Genomic DNA, 26,504 nt, shown 5'->3' on the forward strand with positions numbered 1-26,504 from the left:
AACACTGGAAAATATGAAGGTCTCTCCAAACACTATTATATTGGGCGACTTCAACTACCCAAACATAGACTGGGAGCAATACTCTAGCTCCAACACCCTAGCCCAAAGGTTCCTAGAATTTATAAACTCAAATGCTATGGAACAACTTGTTACCACTCCCACAAGAGGGGAAAACATACTGGACCTGATCATCACCAACATGGGGACTTTATGCTCCAGACCAGAAGTGTATCCCTCACTGGTAAGATCAGACCATAAACTAATCTCACTGGATATTCACATCATGACCCCACCCCCTGCCCAGAAAACCACAGTGAAAAACTTCTCTAAAGCAAATTTGACACTCCTCAAAACCGAGGTGGAATCCTTCAAAGCCCCCGGGCCTGTGGAAAATATGGCCCAGACCGCAGAATCATTTATAAATGCATTCTATGAACACCTTCAGGAAGGCATGGTTCATGCAATCCCAAATAAAACCAAGACCCAATCCTCCAAAGGCAGACGTCCTGTCTGGTGGACCCCAGCCATAAACAAACTATACAATAGAAGGAGGAAGCTACTACATGATAGAGCAAAATCCCAAAAAGGGAAGGCATCTCTGATCAGTATTAGCAAAAAACTATGGGCACTCATAAAATCATATAAGGACAGCTTCGAGAGAAAAATTGCACAGGACACTAAGGATAATCACAAGGCTTTCTTTAGTTATGTTAGTAACCTGGGTGGGAATTCCCAGATATGCTCAGAATCAGTCCAAAATGACAAAAAATACACCGAACCCAATGACATTGCCAACATGCTAGCTGACAGGTTCAGCGCAAACTTCTCCCCACCTCCCCACCAAAAGGGCAAATATCTATCCCAGCAGAGTGTTGCCCACCTGACATCTCAGATGCTCAGGTAAGCGATGCCCTCTCCAAAGCAAAAAACACAGCGTCAATGGGACCAGACGGTGTCATGGGCTGCGTCCTACATGAACTCCAAGAAGAGCTAAACCCAAACATAAAACTACTGTTCAATCTCAGCCTTATTACAGGATATGTGCCCAAAGAGTAGCATACAGCAACAGTGGTCCCTCTCCATAAAGGTGGTGCCTCAACGGATCCTGGAAACTATCGCCCCATAAGCCTGACTAGCTTGGTCTGCAAAGCTATGGAAAGGATCATCATGGACCTCATAAATAAAGATATTGGGGACCTACAGACACTGGATCCTACCCAGTTCGGCTTTGTTAAGGGCAGATCCTGCTTCTGAAACCTGGTTGATTTCTTTGAAACAGTCACCATTGACGAGGGGAAGGTGGTCCACACAGCCTACCTGGACCTCACAAAAGCCTTCGATACAATACCCCACTCGGGTATTATAGATAAGCTCACCAGCTTAAATATAAACCCCTATGTCACTAGATGGATTGCAAACTGGCTCAAGGACAGAACCCACATGGTTAGAATTGCTGGAGCCATGTCAGACTCCAAACCAGTTACAAGTGGTGTCCCACAAGGCTCAGTCCTGGGACCTCTCTTGTTCGGTATATATTTCTCGGAGGTACAGGCCAACACGGAAGGACTGTGGCTGACCAAGTTCGCAGATGACTGCAAACTGGGCGCCATAATCGACTCTCCAGCCAACACAAGCATCCTCCAAAAGGGCCTCATAGAAACAGACAACTGGTGCCAGAGCCATGGCCTCAAGCTAAATGCCAAAAGTGTATAGTCATCCCTTTGGCAAAAACAAAGTGCCACAAATTACCACATAGGTGGTAATCCATTAAGTACAGAAGAAGTAATTCGGGACCTGGGGACCCAAGTTGATAGCAATCTCTCATTTGACAACCACGTGGCCAAAGTGGTTAGAAAAACATTTTATATAGCCCACCTAATCATGAAGGGATTCACATCTAGATCAGGGAGGTCATCGTGTCTCTTTCCTCATCCCTCATCAGGCCCATAATTGAGTACAATGCCCCTTTTGGGATGTACCTTACCAGACACCTGCAGCAACTGGAAAGACCCCAAAAGTACCTCACCAAGAGGATCACAGGGCTCAAACAGATGCCATATGCTGCCCGGTTAAAGAAACTCCAGCTCTACTCAGTGGCATACCGCCTGTTCAGAGGCGATCTGTGCCTGACGTATAAAGCCATGTCTAACCCGGAATTAATGGACATGCTGCACCTCAGAAAATCCAAATCCCATCGAGCTACGTGCTTGAGAGACTTGAACCTCAGCACTGAAATAAATAGGACATGCTGGAGGGACAGATTCATAACTCTGGAATAAAATCCCAGTCCAGGTTAGGCAGAGTCCCTCATTGACTCTCTTCAAGAGGAATCTTGATGAGTGGATGGGAGATCGTAGGTTTACCCAGGGTATCACTTCTGTGTCACTGTTAGACAGAGGCACAGTATACTAACCTCGAAAAAGGACATAGCAAAATAAATTTAAAATGGGTGGCAAAAGCCAAACACATTCTGGCTAGGCTTATAAATGCCCTAGGGCAGATAGCCTAGTATGAACCTATGAACCTATTACCACCAGCAGGAAGTCCTCTTTATCATTGGTGGTAGCCATTTTTGATTCAGAGAGAGTTCTACTGCAGTGCATTAATTCAATGAGATGCAGCATTGTTATTGGTTGACTTTTTGGCTTAATGTAAATATAAATGAGGCATTCTGGGGAAAAGGAATATGATACTGAGTCGTTTACTCTCCCTCAGAAATGCTTGTGGTAATTGATTTATACAACTGAGCAATTCACAGGGCAAGTTGATTGCATAAATCACTCTCACCAGCCATGTTAATTAACACAACCAAAAGTTTGTATTCACTGATAACTTTCAATGGATAAATTCAGGTCAAAGAATGCCCAGGGGAGTTTAGCAGACAGAAAGTTTTGGGGATGTGAGTGCAAGTGTGTATGCATGTGGCTGCCTGTGTAAGTGTTTGCAGAGATATGAGTGTATGTGTGGGTGCACCCACACGTGTGTGTGTGTGTGTGTGTGTGTGTGTGTGTGTGTGTGTGTGTGTGTGTGTGTGTGTGTGTGTGTGTGTTTGAATGTATACTGGGGATATGGGGTGGTAGGCTTCCATACCATTCAACTTCCCCTAGACTAATGAGCACTGGCTGTAATATGTAGGTATTAATGCACTTAAAATTAATAGACAACATATTTTGCAGCAAGAAACTACAACTAAGCATGTACAATTGTTAAACTCTAACGTCTGGTGTTAATGACTGATTGGATTCGTCCGTGTCATGGCTATGGAGATTATTTCAAAATAATGGGTGATCTGTTCAGTTAGCTGCAGTTAACAGGTCTGGAGATGTGTGTGAATGTGTGCATGGCGGGGGAGTGTCTGTGGAGGAGAGTAAATGAAAGGGGTGCCTGTGCCAGTTCAATGCATTGGCCAGTGACAGTGATTACCACTTCAAAGTGCATCTTAACTTGTAATCACTAATCGATTCAGAAACATGCAGTTTAGCTGATAATGACGTTTCTCTACATTGCTGCTTATCATCATCGTCATCAACCCCCTTTTTTCCATTTTCTACATGGGGTCAGGGTGTCATGCCAATGGCTGCTATCTCTTTAAATTTGATGCCACTCTTCTACCTTCTTCAGTCGTCATATCTGATAGTTGTGGGTCTTCTTTCACACAATACATCCATCTCTTTTCTTCTTGTCTTCTTTATGAGTGTCCCAAATCATCGCCTTCTTTACTACACATATGACTGAAGCACTATGACATGTTCTCTTTCACCTCCTCTGCACTTGGAACCTACTTGGCCTTCTGATCTGATATCCTTATTTCTTCATATATCCCACAATGTGCATCCTACTCCCCATCTCAGGCTCTTCATCTCCATCATCTCCAGCTACCTCAGCTATTCTATCTGCCTAGGTTTCTGTACCACTCAGTAGTACTGATTGTACCAATGTTTTCTACACCTTCCTTTTCAGCATCTTTTGAATTATTATGTCTCACAACATCCTCAATACTCTGTGCCAGCTGGCTGCAGCCCCTCTGATTCTAGCTTTGTTTTCCTTATTCAAATTTCCCCGCTCCTAATTCACCCCTACATGATACTAACAGATGTTAACATGTTCCACTGTTTTTCCATCTAGCTCAGTTCTCAGCACCTTCTGATTTTCCCCATTCGCTGCCATTACAACCATCTTATATGCACTCAGTTTCATCCTGTGTACTTTTGGTTTTGCGTTCTATTCCTCTAACATTTGCTGAAGGTCATTCTCAAGAGTCCACCTGTAATGCCACATCATCTACATACAGCAACTTTGTTGATCTGTCCTTTCCAACATGTTTGCTGGTGTTGTGCATTACCAGTATTAACAACAGTGGCCTTAGAGTTAAACCCCGACACACACCCAGTCTTATTGGGAAACACTCTGAGAATCTGTACACTATTTATACTTGTGTCAGTGGGTCCTTGTACATATCTTGCATTAATTCTGTCCGTGTTTCTGGGAATTCCTTGGAACCTTGTTATACATTTTCTCCATGTATAGGAATGCCCAGTTGGAGTTTTTCTTCATCCCTACCATTTTCTCAACTATCTTCCCATCACTTGTGCTGCATCCTAATCTGCATCTGAACTGCTCACCTCCAATCTTTCTTTGTACTACTCTGCATAATCATTTCTGAATCACCCTCACTACAGCTTTCATATAGTGTAACAGAAGATTGATACCTTTTGTACTCCCTGCAAGAGTCAACGTCCCCTTTGGTCTTGTACACTTGCACTAGAATGGTTATTCTCCAGCCATTTGATATATGCCACTCTCTCCATACTGCTATAAGTACCCTATGGAGGCATTCCTCCAGTAACTCACCGAGCATCTTGGTTATATTTGCCATGACTTTATCTCAGTCTGCTGCTTTGCCTGACTTCACTTTCCTTAGTGCTGTTCTTGTTTCTGGTGCAGTACAACTTCTGTGGGGTTTTCTTCATTCAGAAGCTGGAGGAAGTACTCCTTCCATCTGCCTTTGATGTCCTGCAGTCTGGTGATCAGGTTGTTGCTGTCATCACTTATGAATGATGTCTGATTGCTCTTCTTTATCTTTCTATCATTTTCTTGAAACCTGACAGTTTCTTTGTGCTCTCTGCTGAATCACTTTCCAGAAATTGGTAGAGTTCTCCTTAATGCCTCTTTCTTTGCTATTGCAACTGTTTCCTTTGTTAACCATCCAGTATTCCTTCTTAGCCTGGTCCATATGTTTTATCTCCTACTTTTCCTGCATCCATCTTTTGATAACTTCCTGGACTTCTGCATTTCAGCACCTGCTTTCCTTATTTACCTTATTTACATACCTGGCTTAACCAGATACATGTTATATAGTCCTAACACATATTGTTTTGATGAGCTGCCATTCTGCTTCAACTCCATTTATTTCCTTTTCTTCCTGAGGTACTAAAGCTTGTGTTTCTCTCAACTCAATGGCCAGGTCTTCAGCCTAGTTTCTATTGACCTTAGAGCCTTCTTTGACCACTACTTGCTGCTCAATTTAGCAACCAGTGTTTATGCTGTGAGATATTTGTTTCACAAGGGATGACTTTGCAATTGCTGACTTGGAGAAAGTCAAATTTGGAGGAAGTCTACCTGATGTTGCTATGTAATCATGTGATTGCCTCTCTCACTGAACCATGTTTTGGCCACTATTAAGTTATATGCCAGGCATTTTTACTCCTGTTGCTTCACCTCTGTATACCTAGTCAGTCCTCCTATTCTGTTATGTCTGTCCTGATATGGACATTCAGCCCCACACCCCATTATCAATACCAACTCATGTTGTCCTTTTTTATATATAATAGCTCCTGCCCCCACTAGTTGTATGCACTCCTTTCTTTGCTATCACAACCTTAATGTAGGACATAAGCTGAGATTATGAATAGTGCCCTACCTTACTCTGGAGTCTGATGGATCTATGTTAGATGACTGACTTTTTGGAAACAAAAAAAATATTGAATAAGATAAGATCAAGTTTCCAAAAACTCAAACATTGGAAAAAAAAAACAAAACAAAACAGAAATCGACCATTTTTTCATTTATGCAGGGTGGCAAGCCCCCCTGCACCCCCCACCCCCTACAAAGTATATATACTAACTCCAAGATCGCACTACAGTGAAGAAAAGGGTAAATTTCCCAATCCTCGCTGTACTGCAATCTCCATTCAAAAGCCTTGAGTTTTCAAAAACTCAATCATATGATCTTGACCATATGGAGTTGTAGTTTCTGAAAATGTGATCAACTGATAGGGACCCAGTCTGATTACCATTAGTCTGTCACTATTTATGATGACATCCTCACTGCCTTCTGGTCTATCCCTCACCACAATTCCCTCAATATTTTTTGTCTCTCCTCCCCCTGAATAGTAGACTCTGGATCCCAAGCCAATTGGATTTTCTGCATTGCCCTTCCAGCTTGTGTTCTGGATACAAAGAATCTTCATCCTCCTCCTCACCATCATGCCATCCACTTACAAGCTACATCCTATCAGTGAACCTATACTGAGTGTAGCAATTCTCAGTTCATGTCTGGCAGGTTGATTAGTTTTAAATCTAGCTTTCGATCAACAGAACTAACCCAGGTAAATAAAGATGGGCAACGTAGATGCCGGGCAGCCAGTAGGGCCGCTGGACTTTATGGTGAGTTCACACTGACTAACAACAGCACATAAATCCTTTCCAGAGTTAGCATGGATCCCTGGCATATGTTGGCGTAGGCAGGATCCTCACCCCCACTTCATGCTCACTTTTGGCAACGTTAGTCAACATAACTAAATCAAGTGGAAGCAGATGAATATGCATCATTCGCAGTAACCTATAGATACAAATTCATAGCGCAATGAATTCGCAATCTTAGATAATGAGTCAAAGTTCCATATCAATTCCATTCAACGGTCATAGACCATAACATCCTAAACATCAGTGGAATTATAAAGCACGACTCATTTCATATTACTGCTTTTAGCACTGACTTTTGTTTGGAATCAGTAATACTAAAGTACTTTTTTAAAGATCCATAGAAGAGTAGCATCATTATCTGTGGGAGTGACGAGGTTTGTGCTTATGAGAAAGAGATTGTACAAACCTTCTTTTTTCTCTTCATGTGTAATCTTCACTTTTGTGTCTGTAACATCCTTAAATGAGGCAAGGAAAAGAACCACATCTCCTTTTTCATTTTTGATAGGCACAATGTCCAGTAAGCACCAAAATTTTACACCTGAAAAAGAAAAATATTATGTTAGAGATAGTTATGTACATCAAGAGAAAAATCTAAAGAAATGCACGTACACCAGATGTTGATATCATACATTAGACAACAAGAATCATTGTCTGTAAAGGAAATCCTGATTAGAAATCATTAATTTTGTCTGCTGTATTCTGCAAAAAGGGTCCTTAGGAGCATGTGGTAAACAGTATAGTTAGTCTTAAAAGTGTTACACAACACATATCTGCAACTGTCATCTATGAAATGCAGACGTAAACAGTTGTTGGACCATTTCACGGTTTACTATCATAAGTATGAAATGCAGTTGGCTGAAATGTGGTAATATTGACTTGAAAACCTGAAAACTGTGTGTACCGACATGCAAAATGTAAAATGTGCATATTAACATGCAAATTTGACCTACTCGACTTTAGTAGAATGCAGTCCTACACTGCACCAGATGTAACATGAGGATTTTACAGGGGGTAAGCCCCCCTGCACCCTCATGGGGGGCTGCATCCGCCACCCCCCTGCAAAATTTATATTCCAACTCCGAGATTGCACTACAGTGGGGAAAAAGGTACATTTCCCGATCCCCACTCTTCAAAGACTGACCTCATCTTTGCGAATGCACTGAGCATTCATTGAAATGGAACTCGCACAAGGGAAGGATCAACAACATGGGTCGGCCAAATGTCATTCAACAACCCATGGTCACCGAAACTTCCCTTGGCAATTTAAATGTAAACCCCATTTCACTTCCCTGCTTAACAAATTTTAATGATATGACAAAGTTTAAAATAATGGGGGAACAAAGGTCCAAAATAGAGACACATTTTAAATATTGCTATCATAAACATGGAAAGTTGTTAGAAGAACAGGATTTGAGTTAGACTGCATTTATTGAAGGATATGAAGTGTCAAACTCAAATGTATGTCATTATTTAGTGATTTCATTCCTCAATGATTTGACAGAAAAATACTATTTTTATAAGGAACAGAGTAAAGAATATGAGGCACAAATATGGACATTCTGCGAAAACTTAGCTGAGGTATGAACACACTCACTTTCACTTATACACATAGGTTTATTCTGAAAAAAATCAAGTTTTCTTTAATAGCACATGATTATTTGACCCCAAACATTTAAAAACGGGAGGGTGCATAAATCAAAACAATAATCATAAGGTTGTGAAACATAAATGCAACATTACGTGTGTGTGTGCGTGTGTGTGTGTGTGTGTGTGTGTGTGTGTGTGTGTGTACATAAACTTACACACACACACGCATGCACGCACACACACACACACACACACACACACACACACACACACACACACACACACACACAAGCATGCACACACATACACACACACACAAATCACTGGGCTAGGTTTCATGTTCCACTCTGTTCTTTTTCTGCAGGTAATTTATGAGAGCATTCATTTGCTGTGATAATTAGCAGATTTGATGAAGGTCGTTTGCTCATTTTAATTGGAGAAGTCACTTTTCTTTCTTCCATGATATCTACCATCTGCCTTTTCTGACATTTACTTTCAGAATATTTAAATTGACCCCATTGCTACTTTCAGTTTCAGTGTTCATGTGTTTCTTTTACTTGACATTTTAATATTTCTTAATGGGCTTGAAGATGTATCTGTTGTAAGATGTAAGAATTAGATGCTTTTTCTGATACATACTCTTATTATATTGTTCACTTTTAAGTAGGCTGTCAGGTACATAGACCTCATACAATGTCTCTACTGGTTGCAGCTTTGCATATAGGGAATTGAAGCTGTTACATGAGAAATAGTCAGAAAAATGGTTGTCATGCTTGCTCAGTTTATCCAGTCTTTGTTTATACTAATAATGCCAACACTGACTTGAAGCATTCTTTCATTTGTCTTCCATCTACCCTGTTTGATATCTGTTGGGAGGAATACAGTCCCCTTCCCACTTCCCAGTAGATCATTTCACCCCCCCCCCCTACGTGCATTAGATTAAGTGTACCACACTCTTTACAAGGTGCAGTAAGCAAGCTTTTTTTATTTTGCCTTACTCTTTAATCGACATAGGTAGTACACAATGACAGTGGTTAACTGGCTATTCTTCTGCAGGACTCCTACTGTGTCTTTAGTTATCTGTTCCTCTTTCAGTTCTTAGTGGATATGTTCCAAAGATATAAAGAATTGTTAAAGGGATAATCAGTAGGGCATATTAAATGTTGTATGATAACTATAAGAATCAATCAGAGAAGGTTAGAAACGATTGATAAATGAGATTTGATAAGCAATTCACAAAGAAACAATGGGAAGACATATGCATGTCCCCCAAATATACAACAAAGTCTTGAGGATTTAGGATTTTTGCTTGGAAGTGATCACAAAGATATTTTTATAACCCAGACAGACCCCACACAATTTTCCCTGTGGTAGATTGCAATGTTGGAGGTATGATAGGGAAGAAAGAGGGAATTGGGAATTTTTTTTTTCGGAATGCAATGAATTGGCAGACTAAAAATTCCCCTGCAGACTACTTTGTCAGAAATACTGCATGAGCAAATGAGTGTTACTAGGAAAATTATTTTATTTTTTTGAGCTGTGATACAGGATCTGAATTGCTTAGACATAGTAATTTCTTGTTGAATTTAATTCTCGTGGCTACCATAAAAAAAGCAGTTACTAAAAAATGGAAATCGAAGTCTAACCTGACCATATTAGAAGTAGTGAATATAGTAGCAGAGATGAAAGAAAATGAAGTGGAATCTTTAGAAAAGGGTAGAACAAATTGTATAGAAAAACTAGAATTGTGGGAACAATACAAGTGGAATAATGTTTTAGAGGAGAAATCTTGTCTTCCATCCCACTAGATCTCCCCCATCCTTATTAACTTTTACTATAGATTCCAAAAACAAAACCATCATCTCCCCAATAACTCATACTAAACTGCTTGGTATTGAAATTGACAACTTAAAATTTGACATTCACATTGCTCAAACCATTAAGAAGGTTCATAAGAAACTAGGTCTTCTTTGCAAACAAACAATTTGTCACTAGAACCACAAAAGTTACTATAGCCTGTATACAACTCCTGTCAGCTCTCCTATATGCCTCCCCAATTCTGATCAACCTTCGTAAAACTGACCTAAACAAGATTGAAACCTGCTACAATGAAATTGGCAAATTTGCCACTGATGCCACACACAGGTCTCAATACTGTGCTGCTCTTAAACTAAATTGGTTAGAACGTCCTCAACCCCTCTTCTTTAGACAATTAACCTTTGCCCACAAAATCCTTCATTAACCTGATAAAGTTACCCCTCTCCAAAATCTTATACAACCATATGTCACTTATAGAATCCTCCACTCCACTACCAGACTACTCCTGGACACCACAAGAACTAACAACTCAGCTGGGGAATCACTCATTTCAAACATTATTCCTAAAATTTGGAATAAACTAACAGACTCCATTACTTCCATCTCCTCCACAGCACAGTTTATAAAGCTACTTACAACACACTTGGCCAACTCCTGGCGTTGTACCTGTTTTTCTCCAGGCTAAAGCTACATCTGCATAGGTAGCCATCCACTGCTTACTGACTGCCAACCTACTCTTATCCTTTAAACTACTTGTATTATAACGCATTCATAGCATGTTTACTGTAATATCATTGCTATGATAAAGCATTCACCTGAGGTCTTTATATACCAGAATTGGGTAAATACTATCTGTATGCTCATGTTATGACTATGTACATTGATAACTTCTATAAAGTTTGATATATTCTTTTTTGTAATAGAGCTTTTCTCCCGGGCCTCCACTAAAATTGAACCTTTGTCCAGTCAGACTTTCCCAGCAAACAAATGTAAAATAAATAAATAAATGAGGTTTAAGGGAAGGCAGAAACTGAATGAACTATGTAATGTTCGAGTGAAAATGACTCTATAGAAAATTGTATATAATGTATAATGTGTGCGACTGAAAATATGTTATTAGGGTTTATTTTCATTTTTATAAATGTATGATTGCCTATGTCATAAGTGACAAATCAATAAAGCTTTCTTTGTTTAAAAAAAAGAAGAGGTAGAGAATTCTTTGGGATGCACGCATGCACACACATACACAGTTGTGATATAAGACTGCAGATACAGAACTGCATGAAAGTAACATTTTATGAAAGGACAAGCACCTTGCACTACCACATGGGGGATGTACTACTTATAAAGGGACAAGCCCCTTTCACTACCACGTGGGGGATGTACCACTTATGAAGGTGCAAGCCCTTTGCAGTACCACGTGGGGGATGTACCACTTATGGTGGTACATGCCCCTTGCACTGTCACATGGGGGCCTAACCACTTATGCTCTCCTTACCTAAATATGCAATTATCTATGATGTGTTATGCAGCTGAGAGAAAAGAAGTACTTAGATTTATCAAAATGCAGATATTTCCTTTCTCCATCATGTGATACGTTGAAATGGACAATTTTAAAATCTTTTGCTTAAAAATATGTGATTTGAACATTTATATTACATAATACTCTGTCTGTCCCAGTCCATGATGGCACTTGCAACACTTGCTCATAACCTCATGAGCACGTACTGCTGTACAGGACTAAGTAATCTTCCTTGATAGTACCTACAGCAGGTATTCAGTGACATCTGGAGGGACTGCTGCTCAAGACTGGGGATTCAATCCCTCTCCCTTTGATAGATTCATGGCAGTCACTACCACCAATATTTTATTTAATCTCTCCCACCTCCCCAGAGCCTACTGATTTTTGTGAGGCACTGGTGGATGCCATGCGAGACTAGACAATCAGAACATTCTTTAAAATTTGTCATAATGATCTGTCTCTAAAGCACTTTGGTTACTGTATGCCTGTCCTAATAATTTCTAAATTGTATTAAGATTTTTACAACAATCAACTTATAAGCAAGTCTTCCTACTGGTTATTTTCTTTTCGAAATAATATTTTCAAAGTCATTATCACTGAGATTTGAAAAAAAAATGTTCTTCATATTGAACTTAATGATGATACACAATATTTTTGTATGGGACAGAAAGTACTATGTGGTGCAGGCCTATGAAGGACTGGGTAGGTTACCAGCTGGTGAAGAGAATAATCCTTTGCAAAGGTGGAATAATAAAGGCCTCTATTATGAGGCCCAAATAATTCTGCAAATTAGAGAAAACAGTCAGGCTTCCTCAGCACAGGGTTACACAAGCATGTTGAGAATCCCTGAATGTATTTAAATGTAATCATACCTGCCACCATTTTCTTTTATTTCCTTTTATTTTATTTATTTATTTACGTATTTGCTTGTTTGTTTGCATTTGGCAATGAGAAGTCCCATTTGCATCTGAACGCAGGGGACACAACTCTTAAGACATTACACAGCAGCAGTAAAATATTAGGTCACAGTCTGTATTATATGGTTAAATGATATGTAAGACATAGCTAATAATGTGCTGCCCTAAACAGGAAGTTACACTAAGCTTATACAGTTCAATAATACACACAACATAGCTCAATTAGCATACTATGGTAGTAAAGTAATGCAATGTACTGTACTTGTAAGCAGAGCAAAATAAATTATAAAGTTATATGTGTTACACAAAGTACATTTTCTAAAGGGAATAGTAACTCAAATTAGTAGCATATTTACCAAGTGAAAAGGACTAGTTATAACTTACGTCAGTTGATAAGTCCAGCAGTTTTGCAGAACAATTGCTATATATCTATGGTTTTATATGGGTTTTATAGTAAGAGAATCAAAGACTTAGGTTAATACGTAGTTGTGTATTCAATTTCTACATAGATGAAGGGCCAAAATGCATTTGAGCATCTACTTATTTTTGGCAGCTGTTATCTCAAAAGTGAACTTATTCCATATTTTATCACTGAGGTGCAAACACTGGGTCACCAAATTTATTGAAGTTCATGGGACTATAGATAAATACAGAAGAGATTGTTTGAGGTTCTAAGGAGAAGCTCTTCAATTAATTACCTTAGTTAGGGATGGCAGTTGGGGTAGTAGAGAAGTTTGTGAGTTCCTTTCCGGCTACTCTACTTTATGCCTCTGTGTCAATGGTTATACCAACAGTCTGAGCTGTTTTAATTTCTGCAACACATAGGGTGGGAGTGCATTCATTCAGTAATGGTAGGGATCATCCCTACATCCACTATGGCAAGATCTATTCTGAGGTGTCATCATTCAGGCAACCATGAGAATTCATTGTGCCCTTGCCAACACCTTGTGTACAAGAGCATTTCTACACTTAACCTAATGCCTCCCTCTTGTTAGGGACATGTGACCTCTGTCACTGCAGGAAGCCACTGTGCCTTCTCATTATGTAACTGCATGCTGCCTTGGACTTTCACAGCAAAGACTTTTGTCCACTAGCATCACTATATACCTCACATCTGCTCCCAGAGCCTGGGTCCAACCCTTTTGATTGCTACAGTATGTGGCCTTGGGTGTACTCATTGCCTTCCCTCCATCACTTCTTCCCAGGATGGGAATGCCAATCCTGCCTACCAGCTCCTTTAAGGAACTGAGCAGCTAATTAAACTCTAGTCATGTGGGTCAGAATCAGGATTTCATTCCTTTACATCACTAGAACTGGCTGCCATTACCTATGTTCTATGCCATATTATTTATGAAAATGGGAAAGAGAAGTAAGCCAAGCAGAGAGCCTTGTTGGGCACCAACAGTGTTAGGGCAAATTGCAGATACAGAAGAGTTTCTTTTCATCACTTATGACCTTTTCTCTAGGTAGCTGCTGAACCATATAATAATAAGAAGCCTATGTTGTCCAAAGTCTGAATCAGATCACTACACAAAACTGTGGGGAAGTATTTTATTAAGCCCTAGGTGATTACACTTCCGTTTTACTAGTGTTTAATTCACCATAAATAATGGATTCTGTTGTAAAGTACCACCTGAATATGATGACGTTTTGTATATATTTATGTATAATGCCTTGCCTCCTTGGCCTTGATCATGTCTGAAACAAGTCTTTGGAACAGTCCACCTCCCAGTTAACAAATGGAAATAAAATGTATTTAACCAGGTCAGGAAAGGCTATGATGGCTAACTATTATTATAAAATCATTTTAAGCCAAGGGTAGAACCTACTGCCACCTCATCCATTGCTATCCTGTTAACAGTCTGATCATATCTATAACAAACCTGTATACTACCTCACTGCAATTGTAAAGGTTGCAGCATGGCTAATGAACAATTGGAAAAGTCAAGAGTTTTGACTCATTAACAGCTAACTTACATTTTCATTTTTAATAACGTGTTGGTATCATTTAACCATGATGATTACTGTGATCAGTGATAGACTGATTGTGCTTGGTTAAAACCTAAGTGGGGGGTTACGCATAATGCATTAGATAGTATGAAGCTAGCAACTATTGCTGAACTGACTGTGAATCAGATAAAAACATATATTCTTGTGATATATGTGTGAGAATACAACCGGTATGGAAAAAAGATGCAACAAACTTAAACACACCAGCCCTGGTCTCCTGAAGTACACCATGCAGCAAGACCTGGTATAAGAATGAGACTTAATTGAAAATACTACCAATGCCATGTGGAAACAGGCAACAGTTCAGACTGATGTGAAGCTGCAGAATGACACCTCACCATTCATTGCATTGGCATTGACTCAGGAGAGATGGTGACCAGCAAAACAAAAGACAAAGAGAAAATGAATTGCAGACAATGACTTTTAACAGAGAAAATTCAGGTAGACCCAAACTTAATATCAGAGAAAGTTATACAGATTACTCATTTGTCTGAACAAATGAAATATGAATGTGTATATTAAAGCGTAATAAGAGGTGAAAGCACATGTAAGTGAAAACCGTGCAATAAGCAGTATAAAAACCATGGGGAAGAACAGTGTAACCATCTGAGCGAATATAAAAAAAAATGACTGCAAGCAGAAAAAGTGCACTAAATATAGCTGTAAATGTAATGAGTAAATACGCTGGCATGGAATAGAAGGTGCCAGAAATGTAAGCAAGGGAGATACTTTGCCTTTGTATTCAAGACTAAAGTGGTGAAAAAATTAACAACAAAGATCAGAAATGAGGAAAATGGAAAGGAAATTCTCTTAGTGGGCTATTTCATTACGCAGTCTGACTCAGATGAAAAATGGCATGTCACCAAAATAATGTCGCTCCATTCATTTTTTAAGGTAGACACAGGGCAGACATAACTGTAATGTAACATGGTGCATATAGAAGCATCATGAAAATTCTTTTTGTAGTTGCTCAAAGCAGAAACAAAAGTTCATAGCACAGGTGGGAAACTGTGACGTCTGTGGAACTTTCTAGCCATTAGTGTAAAGCATGCAGGTATGAGTTTGAATCTCTGCCTTGTGCTATCCTTGTGTGAATAATCTGATGATATGAACCACTGAATGCAAACTGAGTCTGACTGCCAGAATTAGAGGAAATAACTGCTGGTTTGTTTTGTGGTACTGAGTTCTTTAAGTGAAAGCCATTAAAGATTCACTTGAAACCTGATGTAGTTCATTATATCCTCACTACACCAAGTAGGGATAATCGAAAAAGTTACAGATCCTACACATTTGTGTGTTCTACTGGCACCATCATAAAGAAAAAGGTCAACCTGAGAATTTTCATTTATTTGAAGTATTTAAATGATGTAATCAAAAGGAATAGGTTTATCCTTCCTTCCTTGGAGGACAGAGCACCCAAGTTGACCAGGGTAAAGATGTTCTCCATATTAGATGCATAAGAGAGTTTGAGTTGCCTAAACAACAGAAATGTAACAATGTTTATTACTCCATTTGGAAAGTTTTATTTTAGCTTGTTACACTTTGAAATTACTGCAGCGACATGATTTCTGTTCCATATGACATAAGTACACTCCACAAAGCTGATGAAGCACAGTGGTCATGATGGATGGCATTTTAATGTTTAGACTTGATAAAGAGTTCTATTCTTTTTTTATTTCTCCAAATCGTTTGGGTTTCTAATACTATGATGGGAATGGACCCAATTCCTAAGTCAAAGTACGATTAAAGTTCATGAAATTAATATTGTTTCAGTCTTTGATGTTAGCCAAAAGTGCACTTTGCAGCACTCACAATGTGCCCAGTAATGACTCCTTCTGCAATTCATATGGGGTTACATGGATTGGTAACATCTAAATACGATTGTAGGTTCTTTTTTATAAGACCTGTTGCTCCAACTACTATTAGAACTGTTTGTGTATCTTTCTTCCACATTGCTTTCGTTTCTGCCTGCAGATCCTGATATTTTATGACTTTGTATCTCTCTGTACGCAAGACACTGTAGTGAAGTCATTGGGTGTAGTGATTTCAATGATCAATTGTACTTTTATCTTCTTTTCTTGGACCACTATATCTGTTTTTCTAGCATCTCTCTTTTGAATTGTTGGTAATGGGTGTTCCCATGTGATATAAACCATCATTTTCTGTGATGCTTTGTGGCTCATGTTTCCAGTGTTTTTCAGCCACTTCAATACCACAATGTTTGCAGAATCCCCAGTGCAATAGTCTTGCCACATTATTGTCTTTCAGTATACAGTCCTTCTGCCATTAGTATATCACAAGCAGCAACAAGGTGTGCAACTGTTTCCAATTTGGTTTTACAAAACCTACATTTGTCTGTTTCTCTCACGTGTTCAATGGACATTGTAAACCAGCGTGCACATAGCCCATTATCTTGGGCTGCCAATATTAACCTTTCATCTCTTGGTTTGAATTTGTCTCTCATTAACCATTCCTATGTTCATTCCTGATTAACATGAGGTTCTTCCAGAAGTTTTCTATACTTGCAACTATATGCTTTTTCCACATTTCTTGCCTTCTCATCTGGTCTTTCACCTTATAGTCTTTCTTTTGTTTTTTTGTGACATTCAGTTGCTGCCTGATTTTTATCTACTTCTGGTTTGATTTCCATTCCTGCCTGATGCAGATATGCTTCTGCTAAATTAAAGAGAGAAGTCATCTTAGATTTATTCTCCTCATGTTTCAAAACTTTCACTACATTTGGATCTTGTGAGGTCAGCAGATATGTGTGGAGTCCTACAATTGCAGATCTATATATGTAATCAATTTCAAGGAGGCCCATCCATCCTTCGGAATGGGGAATATATAATCATGGTATGCACTGATTTTCATAAATCATTTGGTGAGCATGAACCATCCTTCTTGTTTTCCTATTCAATCTATCCAACACGTTTTGGGGCCAGTCAGTCACTCCAAAACTGTATGTTAGTTCAGGAAGAGCAAATTGGTTTATAGCTTGAATTTTGTTCCTATATGTCAACGCTGTTTTCAGAATTAAGTTAAGTCTTCTAAAGTATTCCTTACTAAGTTTTATTCTCATTTGTATATGTTTTATTGTTGATCCTTCATCGGTTCCCAAATATTTATACACTCCCTCTTGCTCCAGTTCTTTTATATCACATTCTTGTCCCAAACTGATGTTTTCCTGGTGCTGCAGTTTTCCTGCTTTAAAGGTTGCTTTTGCACACTTATCAAGACCAAATGACATTCTTATATCATCTGAAAAAGTTTTGACAACCTGCAGCTGTGCTTTCAGTTCCTCATCTGATGAGCTATACAGTTTTAAATAATCGACAAAGAGAAGATGAGAACTCTTTACACTGTTGTTTTTTAGCAGTCAAATTGTAGCCATGGCCTAAGCTGTTAAGTAAACAGCTTAATGGGTTAAGGGCAAGGCAGAATAGCAATGATGACAGAGAGTGACCCGTGAATATCCCCCTTTTCATTTTTATCCCTGGGATAATAATCTGCCATTTATCATGGCTTAATTGCAAAGTAGTCGCTACTTTTTCATGGTCACTGTAATGTATTTGATCAGTGTAGTGTGTATCTTAAACATTTTTACGCAGTCTTTTATCCATGAATGTGGGATACTATCAAATTCTTTTTTATAGTCGATCCATGCCATACTTAAATTCTTCACCTTTTTACAGTTCTCCAGTATGACTTTAACAACAAATGATCCTTTGTTCCATATGACTTTCTTTTATTACACTTTTGTTCAAATGATCCTTTGTTCCATATGACTTTATTTTATTGCCCCTTTGTTCTACTGCCAACATTGAATTTTCTTCTAAATGACTATAAACTCTGTCAGCATTAATTCCCATGTATAGTTTATATGTCATCGTAAGGCAAGTTATTGGTTTATAATTTTTAGGGTAGCTTGCAGGTTCACTCTTAAGTAGGAGCATTGTTTTTCCTGTTGTTAGCCAGGTTGGTGTCTGTTCAGGGTGTGCATATAAATAGCTTTTACTCATGGCTAAATTTTCGTGCAAAGATGTTAATACTTTTAACCAAAAGTTAGGTACTGAATTTGGGTCTGGGGTTTTCCAATTAGATGCTTTTCTTAACTTTGTTTCAATCTCTCTGGCTGTTACTTGATCCCATTTCATATTCTGTACCTTTAAACTTCTTATTCTTTCTTTAACTTCTTCTATCTATTTATCATCTTTGTTATGCTCCACAGGAGCCAGGCATGTCTAAAGGTCAGTTCCCTATGTTTTCTCCTATTAATCTGGTGAACTTGGGCATCCTGAGGCAATTAGCAACTGCCTCATGTACACCGATAACCATCTCCTTTTACCTCCCAACACTCAGACTTGCGAGAGATGTACATATATATACAAACTGGAAGCCACCCACTCTCCAGCCAAGACTGGAATAGCTGGTCAAGAGGAGAAGGTCAACACATGCACCATACCACATGGAACACATAGCCCTCCAGAACACACACCAGCACTGCCTTTACATAAAAACACAAACCACACACCCACCTTTGTGGAAGCTCTCAATAAAATTCTACTCAAACAGCAGAGACCTCCAAGGCAGAAATGCACTTGACCACCACGACACAATACTAGTCATGAGACACATAACTTTCCTAAACAGTGTGCCACTCAACCAAAGCCCCTAAAGCAAAACAGCATATCCAACACACTAGTCATAGGTGACTTGATAGTGAGGCATACTGATGTCCCACTCACTAGGTTGAATAAGGAGAAAGTAATAGTCAGCTGCCTGTCAGGTGTCAGGATCCGCTACATAATGCATGCACTGAGGTCCCTCAACAAGTACAAATATGACACTGTCATTGTACATGTGGGTGTGAATGAACTGAGACATACCTCCCTGGACTACATGAAAAGAGACATGGAGGAGCTCTTGGATTATGTGGCCCAGGTGGGTAAGGCCCTAGCCCTGAGCAGCATCCTACCATCACACAGAATGATACCACAGTACAAGCAGAAAATTATTGATTTCAGCAATCGGCTAAGCTTCTGGTGTCATTCTAAGGAGATCCATTATCTGTATGCCTGGGATGACATGATTGACAGACCTCGATGCTTTGCCAGAGATAGCCTGCATCTTTCACCCCTGGGCTTCCGGATACTGGCCGAAGCTCTTGCCACCCCTACAGTGCCTTTTTTAGGTGGTGTTCCAAAGACCAAATTACCACAGTAACAGCTACAAACAAATGCAATCTGAGGGTCACACTGCTCAATGCTAGAAGTCTAAATCTCAAAATGCACTCACTCGAAGAACTCCTTAAAATGGAAAACATTGACATTTGTGCTGTAACAGAGACCTGGTTCAAGGCAGCAGAAAGCACCCCTGAACTATGAGGCTATAAGTCATTCCACACCTTTCGGCCCCAGAACTTGGACCAAAGCTCCAAAGGCGGTGGTGTTTCCATATTCATAAAGGATGTGCACACCTCCAGACTGGTAGCTCAACATAATGCATCAGAGATACTTCAGATGCAGCTAACATTGGGTAAGACAGTAATTCAGGTTGTAGCCTGCTATAGGCCCCTAACCATGTCCCAGGTCTCACACTCCATGTTCCTAAACACCCTGGCGAATATTAGGTTCCAACCTAACACTCTCATACTGGGTGATTTCAACTATCCCTCCATTAACTGGGAAAACTACTCATGTACCAATACACTTGCCTGACGTTTCCTGTTATTCATTAATTCTAATACCCTGGGCCAGCTCGTTCTTACTCCCACTAGAGGTAGCAACATCCTTGACCTGGTCATTACTAACATGGGTGTCCATTGCTCTACACCAATAGTCAACGCCTCCCTGGTTAGCTCAGACCACAAACTAATCACCTTGGAAATCAACATCCCCCCCTCCCGCAAAGGTGACCACCATGAAAAACTTCTCCAAAGCTAACTTTGGGCTCCTAAAAACAGAAGTGGCTAACTTCACGGCACCCATGTAAATGGAGAATAGATGCATAACTGCAGAATCATACACCAATGCACTGTATGAACACGTACACAAATGCATGGATCTCACCGTACACAATCAAACCAAGATGCTCTCCTTCAAAAAAATGAAGCCAGTTTGGTGGTCCCCTGCCATAAACAAACTCTGCAACAGATGGAGGAAACTGATGTGGAATAAGGTGAAGTCTCAAGACTGGAAAAACTCCCTTATCAGGCTCAACAAAAAGTTGAGATCCCTCATTAAATCCTCTAAAGCTAGCTATGAAAACAGAATTGCAGCAGATAGTAAAGACAACCACAAGGCCTTCTATAGTTATATAAAGAATCTCCATGGCAATACCCAGATTTGCTCTGAGCTACTGCACAATGGTACCTACTATACCGAGCAAACAGATATTGCCAATATACTGGCTGATAGATTCAGTGCCGACTTTATCCATCTCCCTCCCCAAAGGACTAATAACAATACCAGAACTTTGACAGGTGCCCAGTATTACTGCTGCACAGGTTAAAACAGCACTGTCCAAGGCCAAGAACACAGCTTCTATTGGACCTGATAATATCCATGGCTGTGTTCTAAATGAACTACAGAGTGAACTGGCAACTCACCTGTGTACCCTGTTCAATCACAACATCACCTCAGGCTTTGTCCCTACTGAATGGTGCACTGCTACAGTCATCCCTCTCCACAAAGGAGGAGCGACTACAGACCTTGGGAACTATCACCCCATTAGCCTGATGAGTCTGATATGCAAAGCTATGGAGCGCATCATCATGGACCTAATAAACAAGGATATAGGGATTCTCCAAACTATGGATCCCACACAGTTTGGTTTTGTGAAGGGTAGATCATGCCTGCTCAACTTGATCAAATTCTCTGAGTCAGTCACCAGAGCTGTGGATGAAGGCAAGGTGGTTCAAACAGCCTACCTTGATCTGATCAAGGCCTTTGATACCATTCCCCACTCAGGAATCACAGAAAAATGCACTAAGCTAGGCATCAACCCCTATATCATTAGGTGGGTTGCAAATTGGCTCACAGATAGAACCCACAGTGTGAAAGTAGCTGACTCCAAGTCAGACTGCTGACTAGTCATGAGTTGAGTCCCACAGGGTTCGGTCGGAGGTCCTCTCCTGTTTTGTATCTACTTCTCTGAAGTCCAGACCAACACAAAGGGACTCTGGCTGACAAAGTTTGCAGATGATTGCAAGCTGGGAGCCATCATTAACTCCCCAGGTGATGCTGACATCCTACAGAATAGCCTCACTGAGACCAATGACTGGTGTCAGAACCATGGCTTTAAGCTCAATGCCAAAAAATGTGTCGTAATCTCCTTTGGGAAAAATCTGGTTCCCATGAATTACCACATCAATGGTAGTCCACTGAACACAAAAGGCGTTACAAGAGATTTGGTGCCACAGATTGACAGCAACCTCTCTTTTGATCACCACATTACCACTGTGGTCAGAAAGTCCTTCTATGTGGCTGTGACGGATCCACACAGTTTACCTGATCTTTGATGCCCTAAGCCATTGAACTGCTGTGTGTTTGTAGGTGTGCTTGATGTTAGATTGATATGCTGTTAATTGAATAAATACATGATATGCTGCTTAATATTATAAATCTAAAAGAATTATGCTTTAAAGGCAAGCCTTGCATACTGATGCTGGTAAAACTGAACTTTAGTTAACCTTTGGAGTTGTTTGCCAGTTTAAAAAGTTTTTGTTTACAGAGGGATTTCGGATCAACTGAACTAGGTGTGTGGGCAGTGTGGTTTTAAGCGGAGAGAGAAATGGATAAAATAATAACAAACTAGGCTACTTGATACGGGTGCAATGAATTATTTAATGTTTTAAAAAAAAAAACAGTTCATATTCATTAGCTCATGAATAAACTGGAATATCATATATCATCAGCTGAATGATTGCCTAATGGCCTAGGGTGTAATCAATTGAACCTATTGATGCTCTGGCTATGGCAAACCTATAAAAGGGTTTGATATAATAGACTCATCATCATCATCTCTATCATGAAGCAAAGCCCTGCCTGAAGCATACAGCATTGCCTGCCAGTAGTGCCTGCCTGTCTTGACTGAACAATAGCTGTACTGAATAGCTGTTTGGAGTCCCTATGGTTGTCAAAAGCCATTTTCTTTTTTGCATATGCTTGCATATCTGATTGAAGGAAGAGCTGAGCCTGAACTGAGCATACAGCAGCATACAGCATTGCCTGCCAGTGTCGTAGTGAACATGTGACTGATAGGTTATATGCTTGTGTGTTGTGATCAGTGGCAAAGATATGAAGATGATTTTCTTTTGCATTATGATTTTTTTGTTAAGTATTTAATGATTTTATAATTGTTAATGTGATGTTTAAGGTTTAGGGTTTTTGTTAAGTTTAATTGTTATTGTTTTTTTGATAGGTCATAGGTTAGGTTCATAGGTTAGGTAGATGTGATTTTTTTTTTAGTTTTTGCAGTTTTGATTATTTTTTTTATTGATGCTTTAATTATTTAAAATTTAAAAATAAATAAAAAAAGTACATTGTTTGAGCTCTTGTGTCATGTGTCATCTCTAATACTGTACAGAACAGTGTCACATCTCATTACTAAGGGTTTTGTATCCAGGAAGAAAGAGGTCATTGTCTCCCTCTACTCTTCCCTCATTAGGCCACTCATCGAGTACAATGCCCCCTTTGGTATGTATCTCACAAGTCACCTGCAACAACTGGAGAGGCCACAAAAGTACCTCACAAAGAGGATCCTACGCCTTCAACACTTGTCCTATATGGACAGACTCTAAAAACTACAACTATTCTCTGTCACATATCGCTTACTTAGCTTGACTTACAAAGCCATGTCTGACGCAGCTCTGTTAGAAATGTTACATCTAAATAAATCCCAGTCCTTCCCCATTACATGTTCCAGAAACCTCAACCTCATTACCGCAAGCAACAGAACGTACTGGAGGGAAAGGTTCATAACCCAGAGACTGCCCATGCTATGGAAGAGACTTCCCATACATGTCAAGCAGAGCACCTCTCTGACGCTCTTCAAGAGAAATCTCAATGAGTGGATGGGAAATAGAAAATTCACCCCGGGGATAACTCCAGTGGCTCTAGTCAACAGAGGCACTGGGAACTAAGGTCGGGTGGCAAGATGGCAGGGTGATCCTATGGCTAGGCTTATAAAGGCCCCAGGGCCATTAGCCTAGTACACACCTATGAACCTACAAACCTAGATACTTCTCTAAAATGTATCCTATTGCCACTCTTTTTGGTGGTCTTTTAAATCATTTAGCCTTGTTTCGCAATTCTCTATAAAACTTTTTTGGGTCATCAATAAATTGCTTATGTTGTACCTTTCCTTTATATTTATCTGTGTAGCTTCTAAGTTTCTCCACCTGTGCTGAATTTTGTAGCTTGTTATTTGAGATACATGATGGATCCTGGTCTGTTCTAATACCGTGCCTTGCTTTTATCACATCTATCTCTCTTAGTACTTCTTGCTTTATAGTTTTCTCTATTCGATACTTAGATGATGGTTTTCGATTTCTCCCCTTTCTCTCCCTCACTACCCTGTGTTCTTGTGGTAGAACTTTATCAGTTATTAATTTAGCTGCACAGTAATATATTCTGTTTATTTCTAATATATCAAATGGATCTGTATGGACAGCCCTAATTGCATCATTCATTTGTTTTATCAGACTTCTGACTTTTTGGGTTTTATTAACCTTCTGCAGTCTCTTTCTCTCATTGATCTTAATATATCTATCCATGTCTATTAAATCAAGCAACTCTTTTCTTAGCTCATTTTCTTCCAAAGTGAGGGTACATCCCTTGTTTTCCATTTCTTGCAGGTATTCTATAGAAAGTTTTATAGCATCTTCCTGTGGCACCTTCTCTTCAGTTTCATCTGTGCCATTCATTGCTCTGTCATATGGGAACTCACTGGCCTATCACTCCTCAACATTGACTGCATCAGAGTTTCCACAGTTTCCTGTTCCTTCCCTTGCTGTACAGCTTCAAGTGAACATTTATACTGGTTTCCTGTTGAAAGCTCCAAAATATCTTGATATGGCACCTGACCAATTGTTTTCTGCTCCACTGGTTTCCCCTTAATTTAGATATCCATTGCTCTATCCTGTTGTGGTGCTTTCTGCATTCAATTTAATACACTGACTCCTTCACTTCACAGGTACTCCATAACCTCAGTTTCTGTCTCTTTACCTGCTCCATTACTAATCTCCTTTTCTGCTTTTCCTCTTTGTCTTCTTATTTTTTTGTATTGTAAAGTTTTCCATGTCTGGATTCCTTTGCCTATATTTCTCTTCAAATATCTTCGGTGCTGCTTTTTTTGTATTGGTTATTTTGCTTTCTCCTTTGCATAAATATTACACCATTTTAAATCTCTTTTTCATTCCAATGTCCATATTTCTTCTTCAGATGTCTCCTGATCTTCCTGTTTCTCCTTACTTTAGGGACTCACTCCATCTTGCTGTGATTTAACCTGTGTTAGACCTACTACACCAAATCCTTCATTTCTCAGCCATCTCATAACTTCATCTTCTATTTTTTAACTTCTACTTTACTAATCTTATTTTTTATGTTCCATCTTTATGATATTATATTTTATTGGAAATTATCCATATATGGATGCCTTTGCCTGCATTTCTCTTCAAATATCTTTGGGGCTGCCTTCTTTATATTGATTAATTTGGCTTTCTCCTTTGCATAAATATTGCAGCATATCAAATCTCTCTTTCTTTCCCATGTCCATATTTCTTTTTTATACTTTTCAAGTATCTCTAGGTTTTGTTGTTTACATTTTTGCACTTCCTCAGATGCTTCTTTTTCCAAACTTTCAAAGTTTCTTGATCTATATACTGTTTTTCACAAATCTGTTGTATTAATGAACACAAATTTTCATTTGAAGCTTCTGACAGTTTTTCTTGCGGAATTATTTTTCTTTCCTCTAATTGCTCTCTTAATCATTTTGTATATCTTGTGTCTGGGAATGCTGGGCTTTTTGCATAACAGTAACAATACATCATTTCTTTCTTATCCTCAATAGTTCACTCTATTGTCTTTATGGCTCTTGTTTGGCGTATCAGTTTTTGTGATTTTTGTGGACTGCTGCTTCCTTCTACAACATGGGGGACATCCTCCTCCTGGGCTTGGCCTGGTCCCATTGTAGGAATGTTTCCGTATTTTGAGGATTCTACACTGTCATTTTTTTATGAAAAGAAGCTAATGACATTGCCTCAGACCACTGAAAAGACAGGGTTCAAGCTAAATAAAGCAAAGTACTTTTTAAAGGACAAAAATTCAATGTTTTATAAGTGAGCAGAGGTAACATTAGATCAAATTCAAGTAAATAAAAGCTGTGAATGTGTTGTTATGACCAAGTAATATCATTAAACTCAATCAAATAATTTCGTGGTAAACAATCCTGAAAAATTTGTGACAGGACTGTCAATAGTGCAAATACTGAAAAAAGAAATGTATCAGAGGCATTGAATGATTTCCAAAAACAGACTTTCAAGAGTCTGGTCTCTGTTAGTGTCCACACCAGTACTTGATTATTATAATAACAATAAACAAAATGTGGACAATGTAGATTTTCTGTTACAACAGATTGACTGTAAACTTAAGCCTGTAGCTTTCTGTTCCAGTATATTAATAGAGACTGTGAGGAAATATTCCTAAACTGAAACTGAAAAGAAATGGCTAGCAGGTGTATGGACATGGGAGTATTGTTCATGTTACCCATTGGTCCTGAAAAAACCAAACACAATCAATTGGTACTTCTACTGGGTTTGTATGACCTGGGCAAAGTTCTACCAAGGTGTAAATGGCTGGTGATGAGGCTCAGATGATTTAATGTGAAAGCAATTCAAGCTCCGCGGAAACAATCCATAGGGGCAGATACCACATCCAGAAATACAGT

The 26,504-nt window shown here is 39.3% G+C and overlaps 1 protein-coding gene across 1 annotated transcript in view; it reads right to left on the reverse strand.

Annotated features, from left to right (window-relative positions):
* The window catches only part of LOC122797701 (potassium voltage-gated channel subfamily H member 8-like), a 1,282,601-nt gene that overhangs the window by 962,348 nt on the left and 293,749 nt on the right, over window positions 1-26,504 (reverse strand). Inside the window, exon 3 of the mRNA XM_044066236.1 lies at window positions 7,111-7,242. Within this exon, the coding sequence (XP_043922171.1) occupies window positions 7,111-7,242 (132 nt within the window). The remainder of the gene's footprint in view (window positions 1-7,110; window positions 7,243-26,504) is intronic.

The sequence above is a fragment of the Protopterus annectens genome, chromosome 3.part1 (genome assembly GCF_019279795.1).
Source record: "Protopterus annectens isolate FY-2018-M chromosome 3.part1, PAN1.0, whole genome shotgun sequence".
NCBI lineage: Eukaryota > Metazoa > Chordata > Ceratodontiformes > Protopteridae > Protopterus > Protopterus annectens.